The following is a 23,931-nucleotide window of genomic DNA, read 5'->3' as shown; positions in this document are numbered from 1 at the left end:
TTTACAGCAAGATTTATCAGGGGCGCCAATAATTCTGGAGCCCACTGTATATAAAACTCATTCTCACCTCCACAAACAAATGGTTTCTCAGTATTTTGAATAAAAAAAAAAAATTTTAATTAAAAAAATCTGAATGAGCTCACTTAAATTTGCTCAACAAAAACAGAGTATGTCCTTAATCACCAGACACAAATTCTGTAATCATTACAAACTGAATTCCTATTGGTTTCTGGATTGAAACATGAACTCTAATTAGAGGTGAACTAATAGAACTTTACCTTGGTACTAAAGCTTTAATTAGAAGTTAAATGAGCTTCCACATCATCTAATTATATAAGACCTTTAGCTTCTTACCTGTTTTATGTCAATGGAGGCCATAATTACATTGTAACACATTTTTGTTAAGCTCAAAATTCATTAAACATCAGGACTCATACTGTGTTCATGCAATACAGAAACAAGGACTGCTCCACAAATTTTAATGTACACTACCCAGTTCGTCTGGGACCAAATTGTGGATTTATGTTGTTGAAAATACCTTTGCTCCATCAATATTCAAATTAATTTCATACTTGCTACACTGTTCCCTGGCAACACTACAGCAGCAGTTGAGCAGTGCCTGGGCCTGTAAGCTCTCACAAACGCCTCACCAGCCCCTTTCTCCTTCACTCTACCTTAAATTAATCACAATTCAGTACAGTTCATCCTCAATCAAGTCTCTCCAGCACATATTTATTGCAGGAGCCCTAGAATCTAAAATATTCTGTGTGAATAATCACACAAAAACCACAAGTAGCCATGATTCCTCCTTACATTTGTTCATCAAATGATACTAGTCCATAAACAGATTACCAAGCCTGCCTGGCAGAAGCAGGAATAGTATAGGCAAAAATGACTGACAGAAAGAGGGGATGAAAGGTATCAATACAGATTTTTTTATTTTTTTATTTTTCACTGCCGGCACTGAATGCCATCTTATTTGAAAATTCTGAGTTTGGTGCAAAATTTTAGCAGCGTTGGGAATAGCAACATCCATGCCTTTTACAAGTATTCCTACTGTTTAGAGCACTGTGTACAACCCTCACACATGCACAGACACATATGCACACATCTGTTGTTTGCAAGTACAAAAGGTAAAAATAAAAAATAAAATAATGATAATTTTGGACCTATATGGAGGGGGAACAAATCCCCAGCTGGACACAAAATTATCCAGCGTTCTTCTTTCAACAGTTTTAACAGTTTTAACTCCAACAAGCATACAGCTCTGGTATTAATGTAACATCAGCTACTTCTCAGTAATAAATAAAGTTAAAAACTATGCAAAGGTTTTTCAAATCTTGTCATATTTAAAGGATATAAAACATTTACAAATAATAATACCTGTAGCAAAACCCCCTGTGATGCACAATTAAAATGATGCACTACCCTAATAATTACCCTAGACCAACAGGTTACAGATTAAACTTTCATGGTAGCTGTTGCTTTAAAACTGGAAGGAAATGAAATTAGTGCAAGAGGAAACCCTATCTAAAACAGCTTCATTTCGTTGCACGTTCCAATTGGTATAGCTGTTAGTTATATATTCCTGGTTTCTGCATACATCTTTTTGTAAAATACTTTATTCATACAATCTTTTAAACTCTAGCAACCTTTCTGTTACCCTTGAATGGCAAAATAACAGCTGGAGATCATCCAATTAGAACAATGGGTTACAAAGGACTGTTCTGTCGATGAATTTGAGTATGGGTTTGTCTTGACGCAGCTCAGGTGCTGTGTTCACTGGTGTATGAGTATTGCTGGTCCCGATGTGCTGCAGAGCACAGGATGCTCCTCTCAGACTGGCCCGTTCACAGCAGCCTCCGATGCTGCCGGCCCACGTAGGTCTCTGGAAACACAGAGGAACAGACCAGCGTGAAGGCCCCCCCAGGGGTGCAGGGTCCTGCTCACAGACCCCATTCAGCACGCTAACTTACGGGAAAGAGATGGAGAATATTGACAGTCTTGACTGGTTATACACAAATCTTACATCAAACCAGATTTTATTAACTGAGAACCATTCGAGCTTGAAATTACCACACGGTGAAACTATGTGGCACATCACTACAATAGTCGTGCTTTTGCTACATGTCGTCCAAAAGCCCGGTTTTATGCGTTTTGAGACCCGTTTCTGAGACGTACTTGGATTCTTCCATTGCAGCGACAACTTCCAGGGGCCCATTGGAAGCTTCACTTGGAGACTTCACTTTGTCCTCAGAGTACGTCATGCTGTTCATGGAGAAAGAATACTTTCACTAATGGCCAGGAATTTATGCAGGTAACAGCTGTCAGAGAAAAGGACTCAAATGAGAACCATGAACCAGTCGAGTTGGCCTGGACTCAAATATATTCAAGAACAGTTGTCCAAGTGTCCATTTTTATTCACAAAAACTTGCCAAGCTAGGTTTGTGAAGCAGTAAAGTCATGCTTAGCACGTCACCCTTGGCGTGTTCAGGTCTGGCTCACCTTCCTTTCTGGCAGCTGCTGGCAGGCGTGTCTGTCAGGGAGGGGCTCACATCAGACACGGAGCACTTAGCGGGCACATCAGAGGTAGGCAAGGTCTCTTCCTCACTACAAACACAGAGCAGCATGTTTGATATAGCCTGTGTGTTCAACACAGCCACCTTCCACTGACAGAAAAATCCCTTTTAACGGAACAGAACAAAAGCATGCAGAATGGAAACTGGGTTCACATATGGAGTGTGCTGCATCTTTTTACCAAGAATACCGACGGCAACCGTAGATTATTGAAATTTCATTCATAACTAAAAAGTGTATTTCTGAATCACATTTATATCGTGCCAGACGTTTTGGTAAATAGGACAAGCATTTGGTTATTTGAAATTTCATAGATTTGTGCTTCTAGTTTGTATCATTAGACAGACCATGAGTGCCCAAAACAATGACACAGCATGCACATGCAGACGGATGAAACTCCTAGTTATTCTGCAAAACTATTTGACTTCTTCAAATTTTTTAAACTACTTTTTCCTGTTGAATGCATCACCATGAAGCTTTCAGAATCACTGAGCTAAACCAAATAAAAATTGGGTTAGCTACAGTGAGATCCATAAGTTTTTGGACTATTAGTCATCAACCGTAGAGGTCTTCCTTGGCCTTTCAGCCCCTTTGCCATACTGAGTTCACCAGTGCTCACAACATTTTATTTTCGTAAGCCTATTGTTTGGCCATCGTATTCGAATTTCTTTTTCTCTCTTATTTCTCAGCCATATAATGGTTTCCTTCATTTGTCATGTTAACAAATGCCAATAATAGACTCACACGGCATTCAAAAGCCTAGAATTAAGACTAGATACCGAAAGCTCTCTTATACCTGCACTAAGGAAGCGACTGAACTTAAACTCAGAAACAAGAGAGAAGCCAACAATCCAATAACTTTTGGTCCCCTCAAACAGGGCGGGGGGATATGTGTAAGAATGGATTCCTAGTACACGGATCACCCAATATGGATGTACATACCCTGATATTAATTTAAAAATCAAATGTGCTGGAGTAGAGGCAAAAGGACAGAAATTGTACCACTGTCCAAGTACTTACAGGCTGTTCTTTAGGTCTCAGTACACATGCAAAAATAAAATAAAAACCCTGCCAATTTTCCATTTAAAATATTAGACATACCGTGACCCCACAATTACAACATTTGAAAATGATAATGTTTATGAATCCATACAAACCAAATCAAGCAATATTAAGCGTATAGACAGTTGGTATCAGATATTTAGCCAGTCATTAAAAAAATCCTAAATGAAGTGTCAGAATTGCAAACCTAGACTGAAATTAAATTTATTTTAAATTAAACAAAAAATATATATATATAATTTAAAACGTCTTTGAAACCTGAACAGCATGACTGAAGAATAAAATAAAAATATCGCCATCTCTCCAGCAGAGGGGCAGGAATGACCCTCCCAAGCTACTGAAGGGCAGAGGGCCAATGGTGTGGAGCCACTTTCTGATTCATAGAGTTTGCCCTACGTGACTTTAAGCACATCCCCATTGCATCCAGGGTGCCACTGCCTAGCACAGCTCTCAGATTCAAACCAAGAGGGCATGACAATGAGCTTAGACAGCATATACAAGGTCCTCAAAAACCACACACAAATTACGACGTCGAGCGAACCTAATGAATATGCATGAATACAAATGGTTCGTTTGTGTCACTGACAATGCGATAAACATGCAAACGAGGACACTGAAGTGAATGACACATGCACTGGGCCCCACCCACCCGGACTGGCTCTACCTACCGACAGGACTTCAGCACTCTGGAGGCGCGTGCAGACCAAGAGGAAAGAGGAAGCTCATGCTTTAAGCGCTGCAGTTTAAGCAAGGGCCCATTTCTCAAGCAAAAAATTTACGGAACGACTTTCTCCATTTTTCCATATTCATTTTTAAAAACACAAGTAGGGGTTATTGAGCAAAGAGTACCTGTAGCAGCCCTAGCCCGTTAATATCTGTAGGCATGCACTTTGTCAAACTCAATATCATAAGGTTAGATAATAATGCAGAATTGAGGGCTGTACCAGGCTCTCACCAGCACTCAGCGCTGACTCACGCAGTCCGAGGGACGGAGGGACTCACCTCTTAAAAACAGCGGTTTCCGTTTTGGCATCTACGGTAAGGCTGACGGTCTCCTTCATCAAGCCGTTGGTGACGGTCTCCGTGACCCGGCCCCCGGCCTGCTCCGCCTCCGCCCCCACGCCAGCGTGTCCCGCAGGGGACGCCTCCCCGCCGCCCCAGCCTCCGGGCACTGCAAGGACGGGACGCCCCAGAGGACACCACACAAGGACACACACACGCGCACGTGAGCATCGCGGTCAGCAGGGACGTCACACAATGGGAGGACATGCACCAGCACGTCAGCATGCGCCAGCATACCTGCTCCCAGCGGGTCGCCCGCCTCCAAGCTGGTTTCCATGGCAACCGGAGAGGAGCTCCTCAGAGGATCTTTTGGACTAAGGCAACGATAACGACAGTTAAAAGAGCAGGCATGCATGCATACGTGCACTACACACAATGCACAAACCCTGTAGTTATTTGGTTCGCTTAACTGTACAAGAGGTTTCATTCCATATGTATATACTCACCCCAGCCATTTCCAAGTATTTGGTGAGGTCCATCTTAAGCACACCTGATCTAACTAAGCAATGCAGTGATTTGTTGCATCAGGTGTGCTTGAGGTGGAACGCAGTAAATACCTGGAGGTTTGGGAAAGCGCAGGCCTAAGGGAATCTAATTCGATTCATGCTTACCGTTAACAGTCTATGCTCACCTCTCAGTTTCTGAGAAGTCTGTGAAGTCAGCCCAGACGGACTCCTTTCCTGGCACGTGATTGGGCGAGCTCCACCCTCCAGGAACAGATAGAATGGCAGGCGCGGTGGCTGCTGAGGCAGGTGCTCCCATCGCCGTGGAGCTGGCAGTCTCCATGGGGATGTCGTCAAAGTTTGCCGTCCATGCGGGTGCTACAGCACAAAGGACATGAAGAAAACGATATGCAACTAGTGTACGTATTCATAATAATACAGACAAACGTATTTGCAACTAGTGTACGTATTCATAATAATACAGACAAACGTATTCGCAACTAGTGTACGTATTCATAATAATACAGACAAACGTATTCGCAACTAGTGTACGTATTCATAGTAATACAGACAAATGTATTCGCAACTCGCAACTGTAGAATAATGTGTTATGTACAGACAAATGTGATTGAGTTTGACTGTCACAATAGAAAATTCAGGCAAAATTATTATTAGCATAAACGCTCAGGGCAATTTATCTAATACTAAAGCTAGTGTTTAAGCCAGCCTCGCTAATGTGAATGCTGATGCGTGGATCTGTTCAGGCTAATGCTAATGCTGGAGCGCATGACGCGGATGTAATCGCAGAGGCCGAATCCCGTTCCTCACCTTCGCCCATGTCGATTTCCATTCGGTCATCCGAGCCCGTGCCATTCGTTTCAAACGGGTCCTGTTTCGTGTCCTCATCCTCAGAGTCAGTGCTCTCTTCACTGTCAGTGCTCCCAGAACTGCTGAGGGGGGGGTGGGGGGGGGAGACAGGTTGAGATAATTCACCTAATCCGATTGATAAAGCAACCTGTGACGTGATCTCGTGACGTCCATTTCAGTCGGGCAACTACCGTGGACGCCTCTGAGCATCTGGTGCGAAAGTCACATCTTTCTCCTCCCAGAGGTCCTCCTCATCAGAGCCAGCGTCGTCAAACTGCTGGATCCGCTCCTTGCAGCAGGCCTCGAACAGGGCGATGTTCGCCTGCCGGGGCAGACAGGACTCAGTCAACCGGAGACGCTGCGCTTGCCGCATCTCATTTATCCACAGCACTGCATCGCCGGGATTAAAATAACTACAGCTTCACTGCAAGCCGCGTAGAGTTACAGCTCGGCTAACTTTCCAAATGTACAGTCGCCCCAAAAATGCAACAACCTCCATTTGACATTTCAAAAATAAAACCGCAAAACGGAAAACGATACTCACACTTTCGTTTGTTTTCAAGGAAAAATTGATGTCGGATATCCTATCAAAGGGGATACTGCAATATCAAAGAGTATGGTGTAAGGACAAGTCAATTGCTTCTACTGGGATTCCAAAATAAATGATCTATTTTTTAAGAGCTAGTTGGTACACTAAAACTCAAATCCAAAAAAAACAATAATGCAATTCCCCAGACCAAGCTAAATCAGGTCATCTTGAACCACGCAATTATTGCAAGACCAATGTTATTACAGACTTTAAATTCTGAGTGTCCCCAAAATGAGAGTTCACAGTGCTTATACAACATTTCAGGACATAAATGCTGTAATAAACGGATCAAAGAAATATATTATACCCAACAACTTCCTCTAACAGTAACATTTATACAATAATATTGCCAATAATCCTTTCCGTCAAGCTACATAAAATAATTTAAAAAACTTTTAAGAAAAAGCAGATACTATCCATCCAAAAACTACAGGAAGAGAAATAATAAATACTCACTCCACTACATCATCCTGATTGGTAAACTCCTCGTCATTGAAGCCAAACTGCTCAATAAAATTGGACGTCATTTGTTGCATCTGATAATCAGAAAAGGCCTGGCAAACCCAGGACCAGTGATCATGACATCATCTACAATGTATCAGTTTTTCCACACAGACTCATGACGACAAACATTAATTAGCATTTTTGAAACTACAAACTTGACAAAGCATTGCATATCAGTGTTAATACATGAGCATATCAACACAAAATTGGAATTACAATGCAAAGGCTAAATTATACACGTCAATCAGAATAAATTAACGATTTACCTTACGATTTTATTTTCGTACACACTTACCTGTTGCAAGGAGGAATCCGGGTGAAATCCACTATTCTTCAAGTCTATCTCATCCTCACTGGATGAGTGAATGTGTTGTGTATTCACCTGAGCATGACACACAGACATCTCATAAAGCATGCTTCACTTCCCCAGACAAAAGCACGGTTACATAATGACACAAGCCAACACACTTACCAAATCCACAGTGTTTTTCTTGTTCGTTTCTGCTAGTGGACCAGATACGAAAGAATCCCATCCCTCTCGGACATCCTCCTGGAGCTCTGAAACAAGAAACGGAAATGTGGGCATGTAAATACTTTGGCTGTTAACCAGGAAGTTTCTACTTCCTGAAAAGAGATTATTGTTGCTGTAGTGAACTTGGGACCTGCACTCACCAGAGATGAGCTGCTGCAGCAGGGTGCTGTTGGGTCCTTTATCAGTGTTCTGCACAACAGAATTGGCTATTCTGGTCAGGTGACCCATGTACCCCCTCCGCCGTCCCCCCTCGGCCCTGTGACAAAAACACCCCCGTCACTGACCTGAGACAACAAAAACACCCCCGTCACTGACCTGAGACTACAAAAACACCCCGTCTCTCAATGCACCGTCACTGACCTGAGACTACAAAAACACCCCCGTCACTGACCTGAGACTACAAAAACACCCCGTCTCTCAATGCACCGTCCATGACCTGAGACTACAAAAACACCCCCGTCACTGACCTGAGACTACAAAAACACCCCGTCTCTCAATGCACCGTCACTGACCCGAGACTACAAAAACACCCCCGTCACTGACCTGAGACTACAAAAACACCCTCCTCACTGACCTGAGACTACAAAAACACCCCGTCTCTCAATGCACCGTCACTGACCCGAGACTACAAAAACACCCCCGTCACTGACCCGAGACTACAAAAACACCCCGTCTCTCAATGCACCGTCACTGACCCGAGACTACAAAAACACCCCCGTCACTGACCTGAGACTACAAAAACACCCCGTCTCTCAATGCACCGTCGCTGACCCGAGACTACAAAAACACCCCCGTCACTGACCTGAGACTACAAAAACACCCCGTCTCTCAATGAGAATTCAGCTCAAATCACTATTCACTTTCCTAAACGCAACTGCCAAATGACCAAACTGTAAAATAACGGGACAAATAAATAAAAGCTGATTTGTAATGTCATTGTACTTACTGTTCCTTCTCATTGGAGGACCAAGCATCAAGTATTCTCTGTATTAAGTGGCACTCCTGAAAGAGCTGAGAATGTGGGAGAAAGCAGCCTTTAGCATCAGATACACCCACAATGCACCAGTAACACACAGGGTGGGCAGGCAGACTCACGTGACTGACGAGCAGGTTCTCCCAGACAGGCTCCTGATCGGTGCCGATCTGGGGGTTTTCACTTCTGGAGGGGGGTATGGCGAGGATCACGGCAATGCAGATCTCCACTTGTACATGCAGAAAGTTATTCCAAATATACTTGAAGTACATGTCCTAAAACAGACAGAGAAAATGACGGTTAAAAAGCAACTCTTCATGCACATGAGCCTGGGCCTGGGCCTCCTGCCTCACGCTCACCAGTATGACTGCGACGGTGTTGAGCTGGATCAGCTCCTGGTTGATGGTACGGGTGTTAGTCTGCAGCAGGCTGGCCACCAGACGCACCACGTGCAGACGTGCGTTCCCCACCGGAGGGTCCAGCACCCCCCACGTGCTCTTCAGCACACCACTCTGCGACCAGAAAACACAGAGCAGCTCACTAAAGACACTCTGCGCAAAAACAGCACGGACAATAACGTTTGCCAGCAAGGTAGGGTAAAAGCGGCTGTTCTGGCGCTGCGGTACCGTGGGCGGCTCCAGCAGCAGTTGGTGGAAGTGCTTTATTCGGGGCATCACAGCCTCCAGCACACTCTGATTGACGGAGAAGGACGGGTGGCTCATTCCGGGCGAGCCGGCGTCCAAGTGACCCTCGAAACTGCAGAGGGAGAGAGAGACAAACATACATGACACCCTGCCTTTCTCACAGAGTCCACCCCGCCCGGAGGAGGAAAGCCTGCACTCACGCGGGCCTCCGCGTCTCAAACAGAGTCAGGAGGATTTGGATAACGCTGACGATGGCAGACTCGCTCTTCTCCTCGTCGAAGATGTTGGACAGCAGCTGCTCCACGGTTTCCTGTCTGCAGACAGAGGACACATTTCAGCAGTGAGATGGACATGAGCATTAAAATCGAAACCTGAACAGAAACTCTTGGTTTTGGTAAAGGCTCTCTACCTTCTTCCTCATTAAACAATGAATTCTGTTCAGTAGGTAAAACAATGCAAATGAACAGGACCAGTCTAAAAATGCAGAATGTCTGCAGCCATACTAGTTCAGCTGAGGCATTGAATGGGCTGAAGTGAGGAAAAAGGGTCGAGAGCACATACTTCTCCAGTGTGACCAGTAGGGGGTCTGGCTCCAAGCAGCTCTGCACCTGGAACATCTGGTCTCTGCTCAGGCGGATGATTTCACAAAGGGACTGGGACGCGTTTGAGTGCTTCTGCCAAAACCGGGCCGGCCAAGGACAGGTGAGGGAAGCAGGGCACGGGACCGGAGAGAGAGAGCATACACGGTTAATGAATGAGGGCTGTGCTCTCAAACTTAACTGTGCTCCCGCTTAAACGCAGCAGTACTGCCAGCCCAACAGACCAGTGAAAGGAAACGGTGCTTACGACTTCATCCTGAGAGGGCTGCACCATCTCTACCAGCCTCTGGATGATCCTCTCCTCGTTTAACCACTGTGGGAGAAAGCACACGCAATTACCGCCAATTACTCAACAACCACAGCTCGTCCCGAAAGACAACACAAAAACAATACTTCCGTACAGGAAAAGAATGAGCCTGCCTGTGAAGTGTGAACACTTCCTAAATCATGTTTGAACCCATTTATACAAGAGAACAATTTCACTGCCATCTATTTCTTATAGGGCAGTTCTGGAAACAAAATTCTGCCAAATTCTCACTGCAAGCCTGCCATGGATAACAGCTGATCTTATTGGGCATGCAGACTTTAGGGTTCCTAGGGGCCAATTCCACCAAATGTGCTTTTTCGACTTGAAAATGCAAGTTGCACAACATGCAAGATATTCCGAAGCATACAAACACTGGACACATCTTTTCTGCTGTCGCTAGGCAACCACTCTCCACTCCTGTCAATCGCTTTGCTGACGTTCTTGAGGATACCAAAGCCATGAACAAACGCATTTCACCAGACATTGGGAGTGTTATTTGTTTTTTCAAACAATTACCAATCGCTTTTGCCATTTTGGAGAGGCGAAACGAGTTGAAACACAAAACAATGTTTGTGAAATGTTACAGTTGCAACCAATTTGTGTTTACAACGGAACCCGAAACAAAATCAAACCTCTATTTTCATGCAATTGGACACTAGAGAAAAGAAGGACATATGAGCACCAAGAGAGGGCAGGGCCAGGCAAAGCAAAGCACCTCAAGTGGGCCGGGGCCGGGGCGGAGGAAAGCACCGGGAGAGGGCAGGGCCGGGCGGAGGAAAGCACCGGGAGAGGGCAGGGCCGGGCGGAGGAAAGCACCGGGAGAGGGCAGGGCCGGGCGGAGGAAAGCACCGGGAGAGGGCAGGGCCGGGCGGAGGAAAGCACCGGGAGAGGGCAGGGCCGGGCGGAGGAAAGCACCGGGAGAGGGCAGGGCCGGGCGGAGGAAAGCACCGGGAGAGGGCAGGGCCGGGCGGAGGAAAGCACCGGGAGAGGGCAGGGCCGGGCGGAGGAAAGCACCGGGAGAGGGCAGGGCCGGGCGGAGGAAAGCACACTCACGTTCAGCACGCTCTGCCGTAGCTGCTGCGGCTCAGTGCAGGTCAGCATGCGGAGCAGGAAGTCCATAATGGCGGAAGTCCCAATGTGCTTAATCATCAGATCCACAAAGTCATCTCTCTTCCTCAGGAACTCCACAATCTGTCAAACGCAAATGGAGAATGAATACATTCAGCCTGTGCACTGCACTCCACTGTAGCACACTGCCAGCCACAGGTAACTAAGGACATAGGTCAGACTCAGAACAAGAGAGATTGGGTAATGTAGTTCAGCTCTTGCGTGCACTGTTCCAGCACCAGTCGATTACAGGGCTCAGCCAGCATTTACTGCAAGCACCATTACCAACTGAGCCACCGGGGACCTCCAGACTTGTTCTTTATTTAACAGCTATTTAATCAGCATTGAATTACATTGAATTACGTCCCAGATGTAATTAGACCCAATAAGTCCTGAGGGAATGTCTCAGGAATCCCCCGTGTTCCCACCTGCTCTGGCTTCCTGCTGATGAGAATGCTCAGGACCTTGCTGAAGAAGCTGGCCAGGAGAGGGTTGAGCGGGGCCTCATTCTGAAGGAAGGTGTAAAGCTTCATCAGTAAACCTTCATCCTCGCCCAACCTGTCGTTAACTTGCCCCACGTCAGAGGTGAGGAGCTCACAGGATATGTTGGGGAACCTAGAAACAATCCAAAAGCACTATTACAGGTAACCACTTACAGTACAAGGAACTCTGACTCCCAACACACGTCAGGGTATGCTGGGCCAACAAAGTGGCTTCCACATGCAATACATATGGATATAATGAAGACCAGAAGTTATGCTCGACTCCCAACACAAATACATAAAGAATACATCTCATTAACTAAATATCACATACACATGTATCAACAAATAAAAATAGGAAAAAAAGCAACAAAGACGGTCTGCCACTCACTTATACTTGATCTTCTCGTCCATGTCATCGCATGGCTCCTGGGTAATGTAGTTCAGCAAGTCTTCCATGCAATGTGGCTGGACAAGGAATTCCACCAGCCTGCGGTTCTGAGCCTTGCATTCCTGCAGGACGTCCTCCTCATCCATAACCTCTGTGAGAGCCACATCCTCCCTCTCCAGCAGAGTGTCGATGTGGGATGTCGTGTTCAGGTCAAACTTCCAGAACATGTTGCTTCTGTTGAGAACACAGGGAGACAGTGGTGTCCTTGCAAGGGCTAGCCAATACAGCTGTAGATTACGTTTTCAGCAGCCCATCTCAATCATACACAGCTGCAGTTACAGGGGCCGTCTTTCTGATGAAAACTTCTGCACTCGAAATACATTTCCTCTATTAAAAAAACATGGGATAAATGCTGACTTTCCTTTCTGCTGCCTACTTTGAGTGGAAAATGCAAAAAACACTCCCATCATAGAAATAGATCAAATAAATGAAAAATCAGATTTCCATCCTGCGCTGGAAAGCTGTACCTCCTGGACGAAGCAGCAACTCTTGGGTAAAACGAATCAAAAATAAAATAATGCTTGAAATTTCAGTGAGATCGTTTCCATTCCAGGTTTAAGGTGATAACGGCCAGTGAAGCCCTCCGATGAAGGATGCATGCAGCAGCAAAGGTGTCAACCCCCAGAAGTGATCAATGCAAACCTACAACACCAAACACAAGGAGAAGGGGTTCAGAAATTAGAATTATTAGTAGAAATTAGCTGCAGCAACACACACACAAACTATGTTGGTTGCATGCAATAGTTTAAAATATAAGTGTGCGATGCATTCAGTCTTGTAGCTTGTCCGACCTGTTCTGTAGTTTGTTCTAATGATAATATATTATATATATATTATATAAACAATAATTATATAAATAAATATAATGATAATATGTTTTGGTTCAACCTTCTTCAAGACTCCTGACTCCAAAGTGAAAGCTGTTAAACACATAATTAATGGACTGTGTAAAAAGTTATTTGGTGTTAAGCACGTGTCCTTACTATAAGCCACAGAGCTCCTCGCTGCTACAATTCTCTTAGCCTATGCCATGACCCCTGCACATATGTGCAAGAGACAAAATCCTTTGTATTCAAATTGGCAATTATTGTCAACTTTGCAATCCCATCACTGCTGCTTTGTCCTATAACCAGAAGCTAGGTGCAATGGTACATACAGTTCATAACACCTTAGTTTAAAGACTTCTTATTCAGAGTGGTCTATTTATTAACCTTTGACAAGGTCAGGATACAACACTTTAAAGACTAACTCAGAAGTGTGCGTGTGGACATATTGTCTGCAAATGTATACGTGAACACACATCCTTCCCTCTAGAAGTCACACAGCTTTCTACATAACTACCGGTAAGCAGAATAGTCTAGTCTAACGTTGCCCGAGGGAATGTTCTGAGGTTTCACTCGCTATCTTAACCAGGAAAGAAGGATTGGGGGTGGGTAGTTAACTGGATCAGTCAGTTCCTATAAATGATTTGATGATCAGCAAAAGACCCGTTAGGCAGCTAATGTTGTCTATCTAATAGCTGATCCAAGTGAAGTTATTTTCAAAATGTCTGGGTGGGGACCCAACAAAAGCTTCGAAATATTAGATATAACGTTAAATCCAGCTCAATCTTAGTTACCGCCACTATTGTTTGCTAGCTGGCCAACGTTAGACATCTTTGCTCGGTTTGCAATGCCCCCAAGTTACGGATTATGGCAGTTTTCAAATGGGATAACGTTAGCTAACGTTACATACCAAAGCTGATAAACACAAGTTAGCTAACGTTAGCTAATATAAGGTTAGCTTAGTTAGACCGTTTAGATGGTTCTGCAAATTCATATCATTTGCAAATCCTGTTTTGGCAGCTAGCTATATAATTTACACGGTAGCCTAGCTACATGAACTCACTCACAATGACAAATGTTAGCGATAGTTAGACTAACAGACATACTAACGTTATATAGCTAGCTGACTGATAAGCGTTCTAAAATCACATTCGCCTGAGAGGACACTGGCTAGCAACAATTAGCACTAGGAACTAGCACTAGTAGCCTAGTTCCTTTTCCAAAAACAGACTCCGTACAAAATAGAGTTAGCAAACTAGCTAGCTAGCTAGTCTAACCCAGCCAAACCTAGCTTGTTAGCTAGCTAGCTAGCTACTTTAATACTGATAACTGAAGATAACTGCATAGAGACAGCTAGCAGCGAGCTACAACACTAGTTAACGTTACACACCGATACAAGTGGAGATGACGATCTCCATCAAGTACTTTAAAAAAACGTTCTGCTATAAGCGTTGCAAAATGAACTGATACAAATATTACCCTTAAATAAAATAACTGTTTAAAGTATATTCCGGCAAACGGGAAACAGCCATCCATAACACAGTACCTTTCAAGATGTCGGTACTATGAACTTCTAAAATCCCTTCCCCCACAGAACTGCAATAACTGTCATTCAAACACAATGCAGGTTACCCATTGGTTTAGCCAGATGTAAAGCTTGCGTTCATAGACCTGTGGTTCGGTACTTAAAATGTCAATCATTCCGCAAACTCCAGTTACCATTTAGCATCTGTTCCATTACTATAACGAAAAACACTGAACCAATCTCGAAACTAGCGCACAGAGGTAACACTACAGATAGCATATGAGCCAAAATGGCGGTACTTACAATTTCTGATTGGATTAAATAAACTTCAGTCGACCAATCACATATCGAGTGAAGAATAAAATTACGCTTCGGCACTTTTCATTACATTTAGCACATTTTTTCGCGACCGTTATCTATATCTCAGTACTTTAGCATGCATCGCGTTCACTGGATCAGAACATACATCATCCCGCAATCATAAATGGATTTGTAAGTATGCAATTTAAGTGAAATCAATCTCTATTCCGGATTCACTAACGAGTCTTCAGTTCTCTTCTACGCCTTAGCAACATAGGACGTCATACAAACTTACCAATGCCGAACATCCCACTATGGTGCTGCTTCAGTGCCCCTGAACGACTGAAACCAGGTAATTCATTTTTAATTCAGAACTGAATAGGCTATATTCAGCAAATGCGTTTCCTAACACGATTGTTGATTTTTAACAAGTTTATGGTTAATACATTAAGATTGTTTAAATGCAAACTGAATAAACAAATGCATGAAAAATAGGTAACAGTGTAGTAGTAGTACTGGTAAGGATTAGTTCACATGGACACTTTACTCATGCTTGTATTTATGAACTTGATTTATTTTATTTTACAGGTACTCTTTGTGTGTCCTCCTACATTACCCACATTAGAAAAATGGCCCACACACATCAGACCTCAAACCTGCATAGTCACTTCTGGTTTTACAGTTTTAGTAGCTGTTGTCTTTTCCAAGCAAAGTCATTTTTCCATGACCATTTCCAGAATGGCTTACTTAGCTGTTACACAAACAATCAGATCAGACATAACATATTGTCAATAAAATAGACAATAGAATAAAGGGGGAGGAGGTGGTTCAATTGAACTTTACTTATAACAGTTAACCAGTTTCATGATACACAATATTTTCCTCTAATGTCTTGAGCATGTGTTCCTCCCTCAGACCTTCCCATTTAGGGGGGGGGGGGGGGGCATTACAATGAAATCAGTTTAAAAGACACACCCGTTACTTGCAGTAATGCAGTAGATAAGTTGAAGGGCTACTAAATGAACTGACAGTTCCTATATGTTTTTTATGAGCTGTTGGCTGTAGAACCTTGGGCTAAGCAGAAGAAGAATAAATATGGATTCATTGTATAGGTAAATGCTGGGACAAATCGCTGTGGTCTAAAAGTAACAAACAGCTTTACTAATTTCCCAAATGAAAGTAGCCCTCCAGCCTACCTCTACTACATCCAACCCTCAATACCTTATATTTTCCTCCATCTCACCAAACACCAAACCCCTTCTGCTCCAAAATCATTTAACTTCCTTTTTGACAATTTTCAGTCATTACTGTACATTTTCGCCTAACAGGAAGTGTGTCTTTATCACATCCAGTGTGTCACGTTCACAGGGTCTTACTACGCTATAATGGCAGACTTTCTTTCCAACATTAATGCGATGTACCTTTTGCCAATTAACCGTATTGTTTGTACACATTAATTGTACAACCATACAGTTCCTGAAGATACAGCATAATGAGTACGACAAAGGGAGAGATGTCCTCATTAGAGGGTACTACACATACAGCACTAATCTGTAAACATCACACATATTGTATCGTTTGTGTAAATAAAAAATGTCAGCCAGAGACAGACATTTCTTGGTTAAATGAAATTATGGAAAGCATAGCCTGCTTTTATTATTGCAAAACCCGTTTCATTTTTTAGCAGTGCATCATTAAGACTATACAAACAGAAATTGGCACATAAAACTCTGATTTGTGCTATTCTTTGACAGCAGCCCCAAAATATTAGAAAGGTTCCCTTTGAACTTTCTTGCTGCTTGAATGCACTTTATAATGGCTGTGTGATTCCCTTGGCTTCAGAAGGATGTGCTCCAGAGTTCTGGATATTGTTTTGGCATTCATTCTTTACCCATTAAATGGAATGTAAAAAAAAGGTGAGCGCGGCTGGTGATTATTACGTCTTACCTAAAGCACGCAGGGAATGAAATGCTGGGACATCCCCCCCCCCCCAAAAAAAATAAAAAATAAAAAATCCTCCTTTAATACGCACGCATATACGTCAAATTAAAATGAGTTATTCACTGCGAAAACAAACTGTACCTTTCCACGTTTGATGGTTATCAAATACTGAAAGTTGAGTCACATTTTCTGAGGCTCTGCAGATGAAGATGATGTACCAGCTACATCAGAGAGAGCATCGCAAGCGTAAATATCATGCGCGCACACGCAGAAAACACTGCCTACACAGTATGGCCCAGATACAGTGAAAGCGGTTGGTGTATGAACATAGAATACATATTTAGGGCTTGCATTTTTCACTTTATTTTTGGCAACCTGCCATTCCCAAAATGACAAATTCAATGAAAGCATTTAATGAACTTAATGTTTATTTGAGTTAAAGACTATTAAATCAGTTGGCAACTAATGTCATCATACCGATTCTGTACGATAGTATCACTCCCTTTCCATAGCAAGGCAGAAGTCTGTTAATTTTAATTTTGAATATAAAGGAACACATTCAAAATGTAGGATTGGAATTCCCATCAGCAGCTCTGCAGTGCCAAGAAGCTCTCATTCTCAAAAAGGAAAACAAAATTAGTAATCCAAATTAGTTGAGCTATAGGGCAGTGTGTGTCAACATCATGGATGGACAGTAACTACACCGTACCTGCACAGCAAGTGTTGGGTGATTATTAAAAAAATGCAAACCCCAAAGATGTTCTACTAACTGTAACCAGAACACCACACCTGTGTATTACTGCATGATCTATGTGGAACCATATCCGTGTCACCGTTCAACCCTTGAGCAAGTTTATAATCCTCTTTCCAAAAAAAGAACAAAAACCAAACAAAAATAAATATAAAAAAAGTGCATTTTTTGGAATGTAAACACCATTTCACCCAGCTGTAGCCATCAGACACCTGAATCAGAATACATTCCATTGATTAGGTAGTCCACTTGAGTATAGTCCCTCTTCTTGTAGCTGTCATAGGCTTGCGTGAGGAAAAGGGCTATGGTGACGAGGAAGAAGATCAGGCCGAACAGGAGGACGGCCAGTAATGAGCTGGTGTCCATCAGCTGCCTGGTCAGTGGACCAGCATCGACATCGAGAATGGCTTTATTGGCATTTCCACCCTCCTTCCCGGGAGTAGTCCTAGGTGGGGTGGTGACAGGGGTACTCTTTGAGGAGGCAGGGGTCCCAGGGATATTCACTGTGGTCAGCGATGGCATCTCCGTGACCATAGCCTTTGTTGAGGTGGTAGCTGGTGGTGTTTTGGAGATGGTGGTTGTTGAGGTTGTCTTGATGGTTGTGGAGGTTGACAGTGATGTGGTTGTAGTTGTTGCCGCTGCGGTTGTTCCTGCAGTTGTGGTTGTTGGTTTTGTTGGATTTGTGGTCGTCAGCTTTGTTGCAGAGGTTTTATTCTGCGAGATTTGGGTCGTTTGTGTAACTGCTGCAGTCGCCGACTTGTTTGTATTCATTATAGTCATGGTTGTAGCAGGTTTGGTGGTAATGGTAGTGAGGTTTGTGGGACTGACCTCACTTGTGAGTTGAGATGGACTAACAGCTGTAGCTGTGGAGATGTTTACATGTGTGCTTCCCTGTGTCAAGTCATCACTGGATGAGTTGACTGGCGTGCCAATTTGCAGTGAAGTGATATTCTTTGTACCCTTGTCAAGTGCTACGTCAGTGTTGCTGCCGTTCAGTGGGATGGGTAATGACAAGTTTGACTGGTGCTCTTGGGGCAACAAGTCAAGACTGGCAACAGGAAGAGAAGCATTTGGAGACATGGATAATTTTGGTTTTTCAGGGTCCGGTTCAGGGTCAGGTTCAGGGTCAGGTCCAGGGCCAGGTTCAGGGTCAGGTTCAGGGTCAGGTTCAGGGTCAGGGTCAGGTTCAGGGTCAGGTTCAGGGTCAGGTTCAACATGACCACCAGTTTCTGAAAGAAAAAACAAAATGCTACCCATCAATTGTAGCTCGATGGTTGCTATTGATGCATTTAAATCAATTCATTATTGATCCTTAAGGAGGCATGCTGCAGCAAAAACAAGTTTTAACCTAAACACATACATACCGCTTCGGAGCTCTTCCACAGATACATTTTGGCAGGCAGCGTCACTGGGACACTTAACAAAATAGCACATTTTCTTCACTTCATCAAAGACTGACAAATTACAGCGTGCAGTGACTTCACCTATGAAGGAAAAACAAATTGCATTTAGTACATGGAGATGGTTACTAGCAAAAAAGATACTTTGATTCAAAATATGTGACATTCATAATCTGTCATGGGTGCCTTCACCAAGGTTACAGAACATACGGAAAGAGTGCTATGCGTACTTGTGAAAGTCAATGTCCTTCAGACGTCTGGAGACATCTTGGCCATTTAACTGTGTAGCTCATTCAAAGACACTTGCCTAGCTATGTACGTTCGAGGAAACTGTCCAGGTGGCACCAAACACCTACCCAGTTCCTAATGACTCATCTCACCATGCTCAGAGGGATATTAAATAACCAGGACATTTTGTATGCTTTCCCCCTGATTTGTGCCAGGAGGAGTCTGATTAAAAATAAGGCTACAGTAATAAAAGCAACCAATAAAACAATACATCAATTTAATATGTTGAATTGTATTTCGACATCCAAGTTACGAGTTATGATTCAAAGTTACCCCCATTCCTGAAACATTTGTATCACAGTTGCTTTGAAAGTGTGGAGTTCATCCTGTTTCAAGCTACGATGCAACATTGCAAATTTCCTTTCCTGGGAAAAATAGGCCTATTCTTTAAATATGAATGCCTAAATAAGTACGGACTGAACAATTTGAAAATAGCCTAATTTATATCAATAAAAAAAAAAAAAAAACATTATACAGCATCACACGGGCGTGCCTGGCCAGACTCACATGCAGAGGCACATATAGAGCGATTGCTCTGGGTCATGTTGGCCAGAAGGTTGGGAGACTCCCCAGTATGACTGGAGAGGCAGGGCACCACAAGCAGTAGCAGCAGGGCGGCCGTGGCAGCAAGCCTGCACCACGTCATGGCAACAGGGCGACGCACTCCAAGGGACCAGGTGGGAAGAACTCACGCCGAGGGCTAGGTTAGCATCACCATCGCAGCTGCACCACTGGGGAGCAAAATGAAGAGTTACCGGTGATGATTCATTCCTCCTGCATCTTGGGCTTCAATGCCCAGCCTTAGCCTAATTTGCACGAGAAAAATAAATAAAATAAAAATAAATAAAATAAAATACAGCATTATGCTTGCAAAAACTGTTTTGACATGGAGTAGAACAGATGCTGGTAATGGTTTCTTGGGGAGAATGGCACAAATATCGCAATGTCATTTCTGGTGAACTTCAGACATGGTGAATGATTTCTGGGAGAGAATGACAAGTGAAGGCACTTTGACTGTTGATCGCTCCTATAATCTATATGGGTTACCCCTCCAGCAACATAAGTGTTATCTGTCTGCACTTATACCAGAAAAATCACCTACACACTCACCTCTTTTCTGTCCAATATTTAGCCCATGCAGAGTGACCTACATTTCCCTTGCTTTCCACAAAGCATGCTACTCAATGCTGACAAACATATTTAATGTAATATGCAATCTAGCATTCTTTACAAATAGTAGTCATTATATTCACCAGATTAATATTTACATTAGTCTTAAAAAATTGCCTTACATGAATTGAAAATAATACTTCAATTGATCCTCAGTGGGCATGGCATTTTCTTTTATAATGTAGACATTTGAAAAGGGCTGAGTAGGACAGTGTTTGTATCCTCTGTGGGCTGAAGAGTGGGTTGCATGTATTTTTAGTCTGTGGTTGTTATCGCACAATAAGACGGCAAGAACATGTTCGCCCATTTGCTCAAGGAAACATAGCCTAATTATCAGAACTTGTTTTGTACACTTGACCCAAGATGAATAAAATAAGGTTACACTTGACAGGAAAAATGCAAGTAAACTCCAAGTCTGTAACCACAAGAAAGCTGACCTTGCCCAGTCATTATCCCAGGGATGTGCCAGCTTAGACATTGATCAGATCTCAGTCTCAGTTTATATTCAAACCACCATTTCCAATAACCACCTTTCCATTTACACCACCCATCACTAAATTGATGGGTCAAAATTGTCAACAATAATGGTCACATCCCAAAGAGTGTAGACCGATAGCTCTGAATTTTACAGCTTATTGCTGGAGTACCCTGACATGCGCAGCTACTGTACCACACGTAGGCCTACTTCTCAAAAACTTTTATTCCATAACCCCTAGACAGCAGTTACAACAGAAACCGCTCACTCTCCAATAGATGGTGTGAAGTGTATTGTGTGAAATACGTGCACTAGCACTGCTAATATAAATAAGGCTCTGTACCCATACGATTAGCCATGTAAAACATTGCAGCACACTGACTATCAATGATCAATTGCTGATCACACATCACTCAGTTCTAAACATACAGCACTGAGGCCTAGCCTGCCCTGTTGCTCTGGTGGTGCCAACAGACCCGACCCACTCTAGCCTTTCATTTCACTCCCACTGCATGCACAAGCTGCTGAGTCCCACTGCCTCAGGACAGACGGTCAATCGGCAGAGCCGAAAGGAACAATGAGTTATGCCAGGGACCTTCACGGCCACTGCCTGATGCCCATTTGCAATCTGTGACACTCCACTGGTTCCCTGTTCTCAAATACTGCCATCCTAAGTCAGTCTGCACTCACAAAAATCCTCAACTGAAGCAGTCTGCACTCAGACATTCCCGTTTTCGACATCACAGTCCTAACAGATTCTTTTCCAAAAGTCACATGGTTTCCTTCATGAAAAGGACTTCCACATCCCACTTTTTTTATTTTTTTTATCAAGATTACCAGTGAAACCATAAACTCTCTGCTTTTCAAATGTTTCCCCAAAAGCATCTTGTATAACCCGTTCCCTTCATATTTAAACATGGAAGAATATATCCGGGTTAATAGTAAACATAGTGCACTGTGCCTTGCCCTCAAGCTAAACATTCAACCTCGTGTGAAACTGGGGATCAGGTGACTACCCACCACTGACCTAGCCTAGCTTCTATTAAACAGGCCTCCCTGCTCATAGTCCACTGCAAGACAAGACATTATCAATCAGAACAGAGCTCCACCTTGTCTTGAATACAGACGAAGTCAATTTCTAAAATCTGTGCTTAAATTGTAGTGGTAGCGAAGTATGGATAATTAAGCATAGAGGTGACAAGCAGTCACCGTTATCAAAATATCTTCTTCCGTGACAAAGTGAGCGCTATTGCAGGATTAGGCTAGGTTAGAGAAAACACGGCCTTAAACTACACAGCTACAAAAAGTTACACGTGTATAGTAGTCGGATGCGGGTGATGCAACACGAGTATTGACCGTTAACCTTGTTGGATGCGAAACGAAAGCTTCAGACAGTCTTAACTTGAACGATGCAAGACGCTGTTTATGAAGGCCAACAGTGCAAGGCGCAGTACTAACTTAGTGATCTTATTAGTAAACATGCTGAATCAAAAGACACCTGAACAGCTGGGTAATTAAAGAACATAGGGGGGGGAAATCTTATTTGGATATTCAAATCAGACGAGTAAACTGGTTGGCGAGAATTCATGTAAACCAGCATAACCAAATTCGCAAATTAAGGGGAAATACAGGTTTAATGTAATGATAGCTAGCGAGTAACGTGGCTAGCTAGCGAAAATGAGATATCATAACGCGATACGCTGGACCCTCGAGTTCAGATAATACATCACCCCATCAGGCTACGCCTAAATCGGTACAGCATTCTTTCTTTCCTTCTTTTCTTCAACATTATACACACCCTGAAAACTTTACGTTAAGATTTTCGAGACTGTCGGCTGGCTATGTTAGCTACTTACCAGAGACGATAAATAGCTAGGTAGCTAGCTATTGCAAAAAGGCAATGGCGCTGTTGATTGTTATGCCCAAATCGTCCTGCACATAACTGTTCAGTAGCTATTTACAGCTAGTGAAGGTCGATACCTAGTCACTGTTTATGTTTTCACAAACAAGTCAGGGAATTCCAATTTGCATTAACAGTTACTCCTCAGTAGCTCTGGATAAAGTTTCTTCCCCTGCGTTTAAGCTCCAGCCTGTGTAACGTCATCAAACATACCTTCACAGCTACTAGCCTTGCATGGGATTTTATGATTTTAACACAGGAAACAATGGGCGAAGTTTGCAGCGTGGAACGGATATAACGTCGGGCAGTATACAGGCTGCTATTCGTTGAGCAGTTCAGTGGGCTACATCGGGAGAAATTAACACAGGAAATGACGAATCGTTTAAAAAAGTTTTTTTAAATAATTATTATAAATTTTACTCATAAACATTCTCTATGGTCTATGCCATAAACACTTGAAACTTTGCCTACACAACCAATGCGCAGAATGCTTATAATGGTACATGATGATGATAATAATTATAATCAATTTTGCGATGGAAGTATTATTACACATGTATTATGCATTATCCTTCCATCAGAGCATGCACCCATAAGCATTCTGCGTATGGGTTGTGAAGGCAAAGTTTCAAGTGTGTAGCATGCGTTTGTGCCATAGACCATATAGAATGTTTATGCGTAAAATAAAGTAAATAATAATCATAAATAAGAAATTGTAAACATCTTGCGATGGAAGGATTTTTAATGTAGGCCAAGTACTTGAGGATTTAAGAGTCAAAATGTTGATGGCACATGTGACAAGTTAAACATGCTAATGGAAGTTTTATCCTGGTTGCATGGTTTATTCAGAGGCTACACATCACATCCTTTTTACCTATATACGCCACGCATTTTGGGAGTGCATGACAGTTTTGGAATACAACAATTCTCTTGACAACTTTTCATCATCATACTGCAAAGACTAGGAATCCTGTGTTTCATGAACATTGGTCCACTGGTCTCTGAGGAGATCATTTTATGGGATGCAATATTTTATTAATGCAATATTCATGGAAATCAACATATGGCAGAAATGAAATAACTGTGTAATTCTTATCTAGGCACATAATCCAGGCCAAAGAATGCCAGAACAATTATTTTTTTAAATCACAAAACTTG

At 43.0% G+C, this 23,931-nt stretch overlaps 2 protein-coding genes across 15 annotated transcripts; both read right to left on the bottom strand.

The window, feature by feature from the left end:
• Nucleotides 1–914: 914 nt before the first annotated feature.
• On the bottom strand, nt 915–14,695 carry LOC133130503 (serine/threonine-protein phosphatase 6 regulatory subunit 3-like). Of its 13 annotated transcripts, none has more exons than XM_061245136.1 (26): nt 14,570–14,695; nt 12,667–12,841; nt 12,140–12,373; nt 11,695–11,881; nt 11,213–11,350; nt 10,100–10,165; nt 9,815–9,927; nt 9,454–9,567; nt 9,236–9,365; nt 8,969–9,121; nt 8,732–8,884; nt 8,583–8,647; nt 7,777–7,892; nt 7,577–7,662; nt 7,400–7,486; nt 7,057–7,154; nt 6,556–6,610; nt 6,203–6,333; nt 5,973–6,094; nt 5,333–5,522; nt 4,939–5,015; nt 4,642–4,810; nt 4,308–4,325; nt 2,506–2,610; nt 2,182–2,268; nt 915–1,888 (listed from the first exon to the last, which is right to left on the bottom strand). In XM_061245136.1, the coding sequence occupies exons 3-26, from the start codon at nt 12,364–12,366 to the stop codon at nt 1,837–1,839; spliced, it is 2,739 nt and encodes a 912-aa protein (XP_061101120.1). In that variant the 5' UTR covers nt 12,367–12,373; nt 12,667–12,841; nt 14,570–14,695; the 3' UTR covers nt 915–1,836. The 13 variants fall into 13 exon arrangements, with proteins under 13 accessions (XP_061101120.1, XP_061101121.1, XP_061101123.1 ...); XM_061245137.1 differs by having other exon boundaries at nt 5,973–6,091; XM_061245139.1 differs by having other exon boundaries at nt 7,057–7,136.
• A 706-nt stretch (nt 14,696–15,401) lies between these two features.
• Nucleotides 15,402–23,117, bottom strand: wu:fa25f02 (uncharacterized). Of its 2 annotated transcripts, none has more exons than XM_061245537.1 (4): nt 22,987–23,117; nt 19,736–19,959; nt 18,905–19,024; nt 15,402–18,769 (listed from the first exon to the last, which is right to left on the bottom strand). In XM_061245537.1, the coding sequence occupies exons 2-4, from the start codon at nt 19,872–19,874 to the stop codon at nt 17,745–17,747; spliced, it is 1,284 nt and encodes a 427-aa protein (XP_061101521.1). In that variant the 5' UTR covers nt 19,875–19,959; nt 22,987–23,117; the 3' UTR covers nt 15,402–17,744. The 2 variants fall into 2 exon arrangements, with proteins under 2 accessions (XP_061101521.1, XP_061101520.1); XM_061245536.1 differs by having other exon boundaries at nt 22,730–23,018.
• Between the last annotated feature and the right edge of the window lie 814 nt (nt 23,118–23,931).

Source organism: Conger conger, chromosome 6, assembly GCF_963514075.1.
Source record: "Conger conger chromosome 6, fConCon1.1, whole genome shotgun sequence".
In the NCBI taxonomy this organism is placed as follows: Eukaryota; Metazoa; Chordata; class Actinopteri; order Anguilliformes; family Congridae; genus Conger; species Conger conger.
Note: the sequence above shows the minus strand (reverse complement) of the source record. Positions and strands in the feature narration are given on the sequence as shown.

Bases quoted from the DNA above. Each gene is read 5' to 3' on its own strand.
- wu:fa25f02 (XM_061245537.1), bottom strand. From the start codon at position 19,874: ATGACGTGGTGCAGGCTTGCTGCCACGGCCGCCCTGCTGCTACTGCTT. The intron at 19,025-19,735 runs GTGAGTCTGGCC...TTTCCTTCATAG, and splicing joins CTCTATATGTGCCTCTGCAT to GTGAAGTCACTGCACGCTGT. The intron at 18,770-18,904 runs GTATGTATGTGT...TTTTTCTTTCAG, and splicing joins TGTGGAAGAGCTCCGAAGCG to AAACTGGTGGTCATGTTGAA.
- LOC133130503 (XM_061245130.1), bottom strand. From the start codon at position 12,366: ATGTTCTGGAAGTTTGACCTGAACACGACATCCCACATCGACACTCTG. The intron at 7,155-7,399 runs GTAAGTGTGTAC...TGGGTTTGCCAG, and splicing joins CGGATTCCTCCTTGCAACAG to GCCTTTTCTGATTATCAGAT. The intron at 5,016-5,332 runs GTGAGCATAGAC...TCGTTGCCTTAG, and splicing joins GACTTCTCAGAAACTGAGAG to TCCAAAAGATCCTCTGAGGA.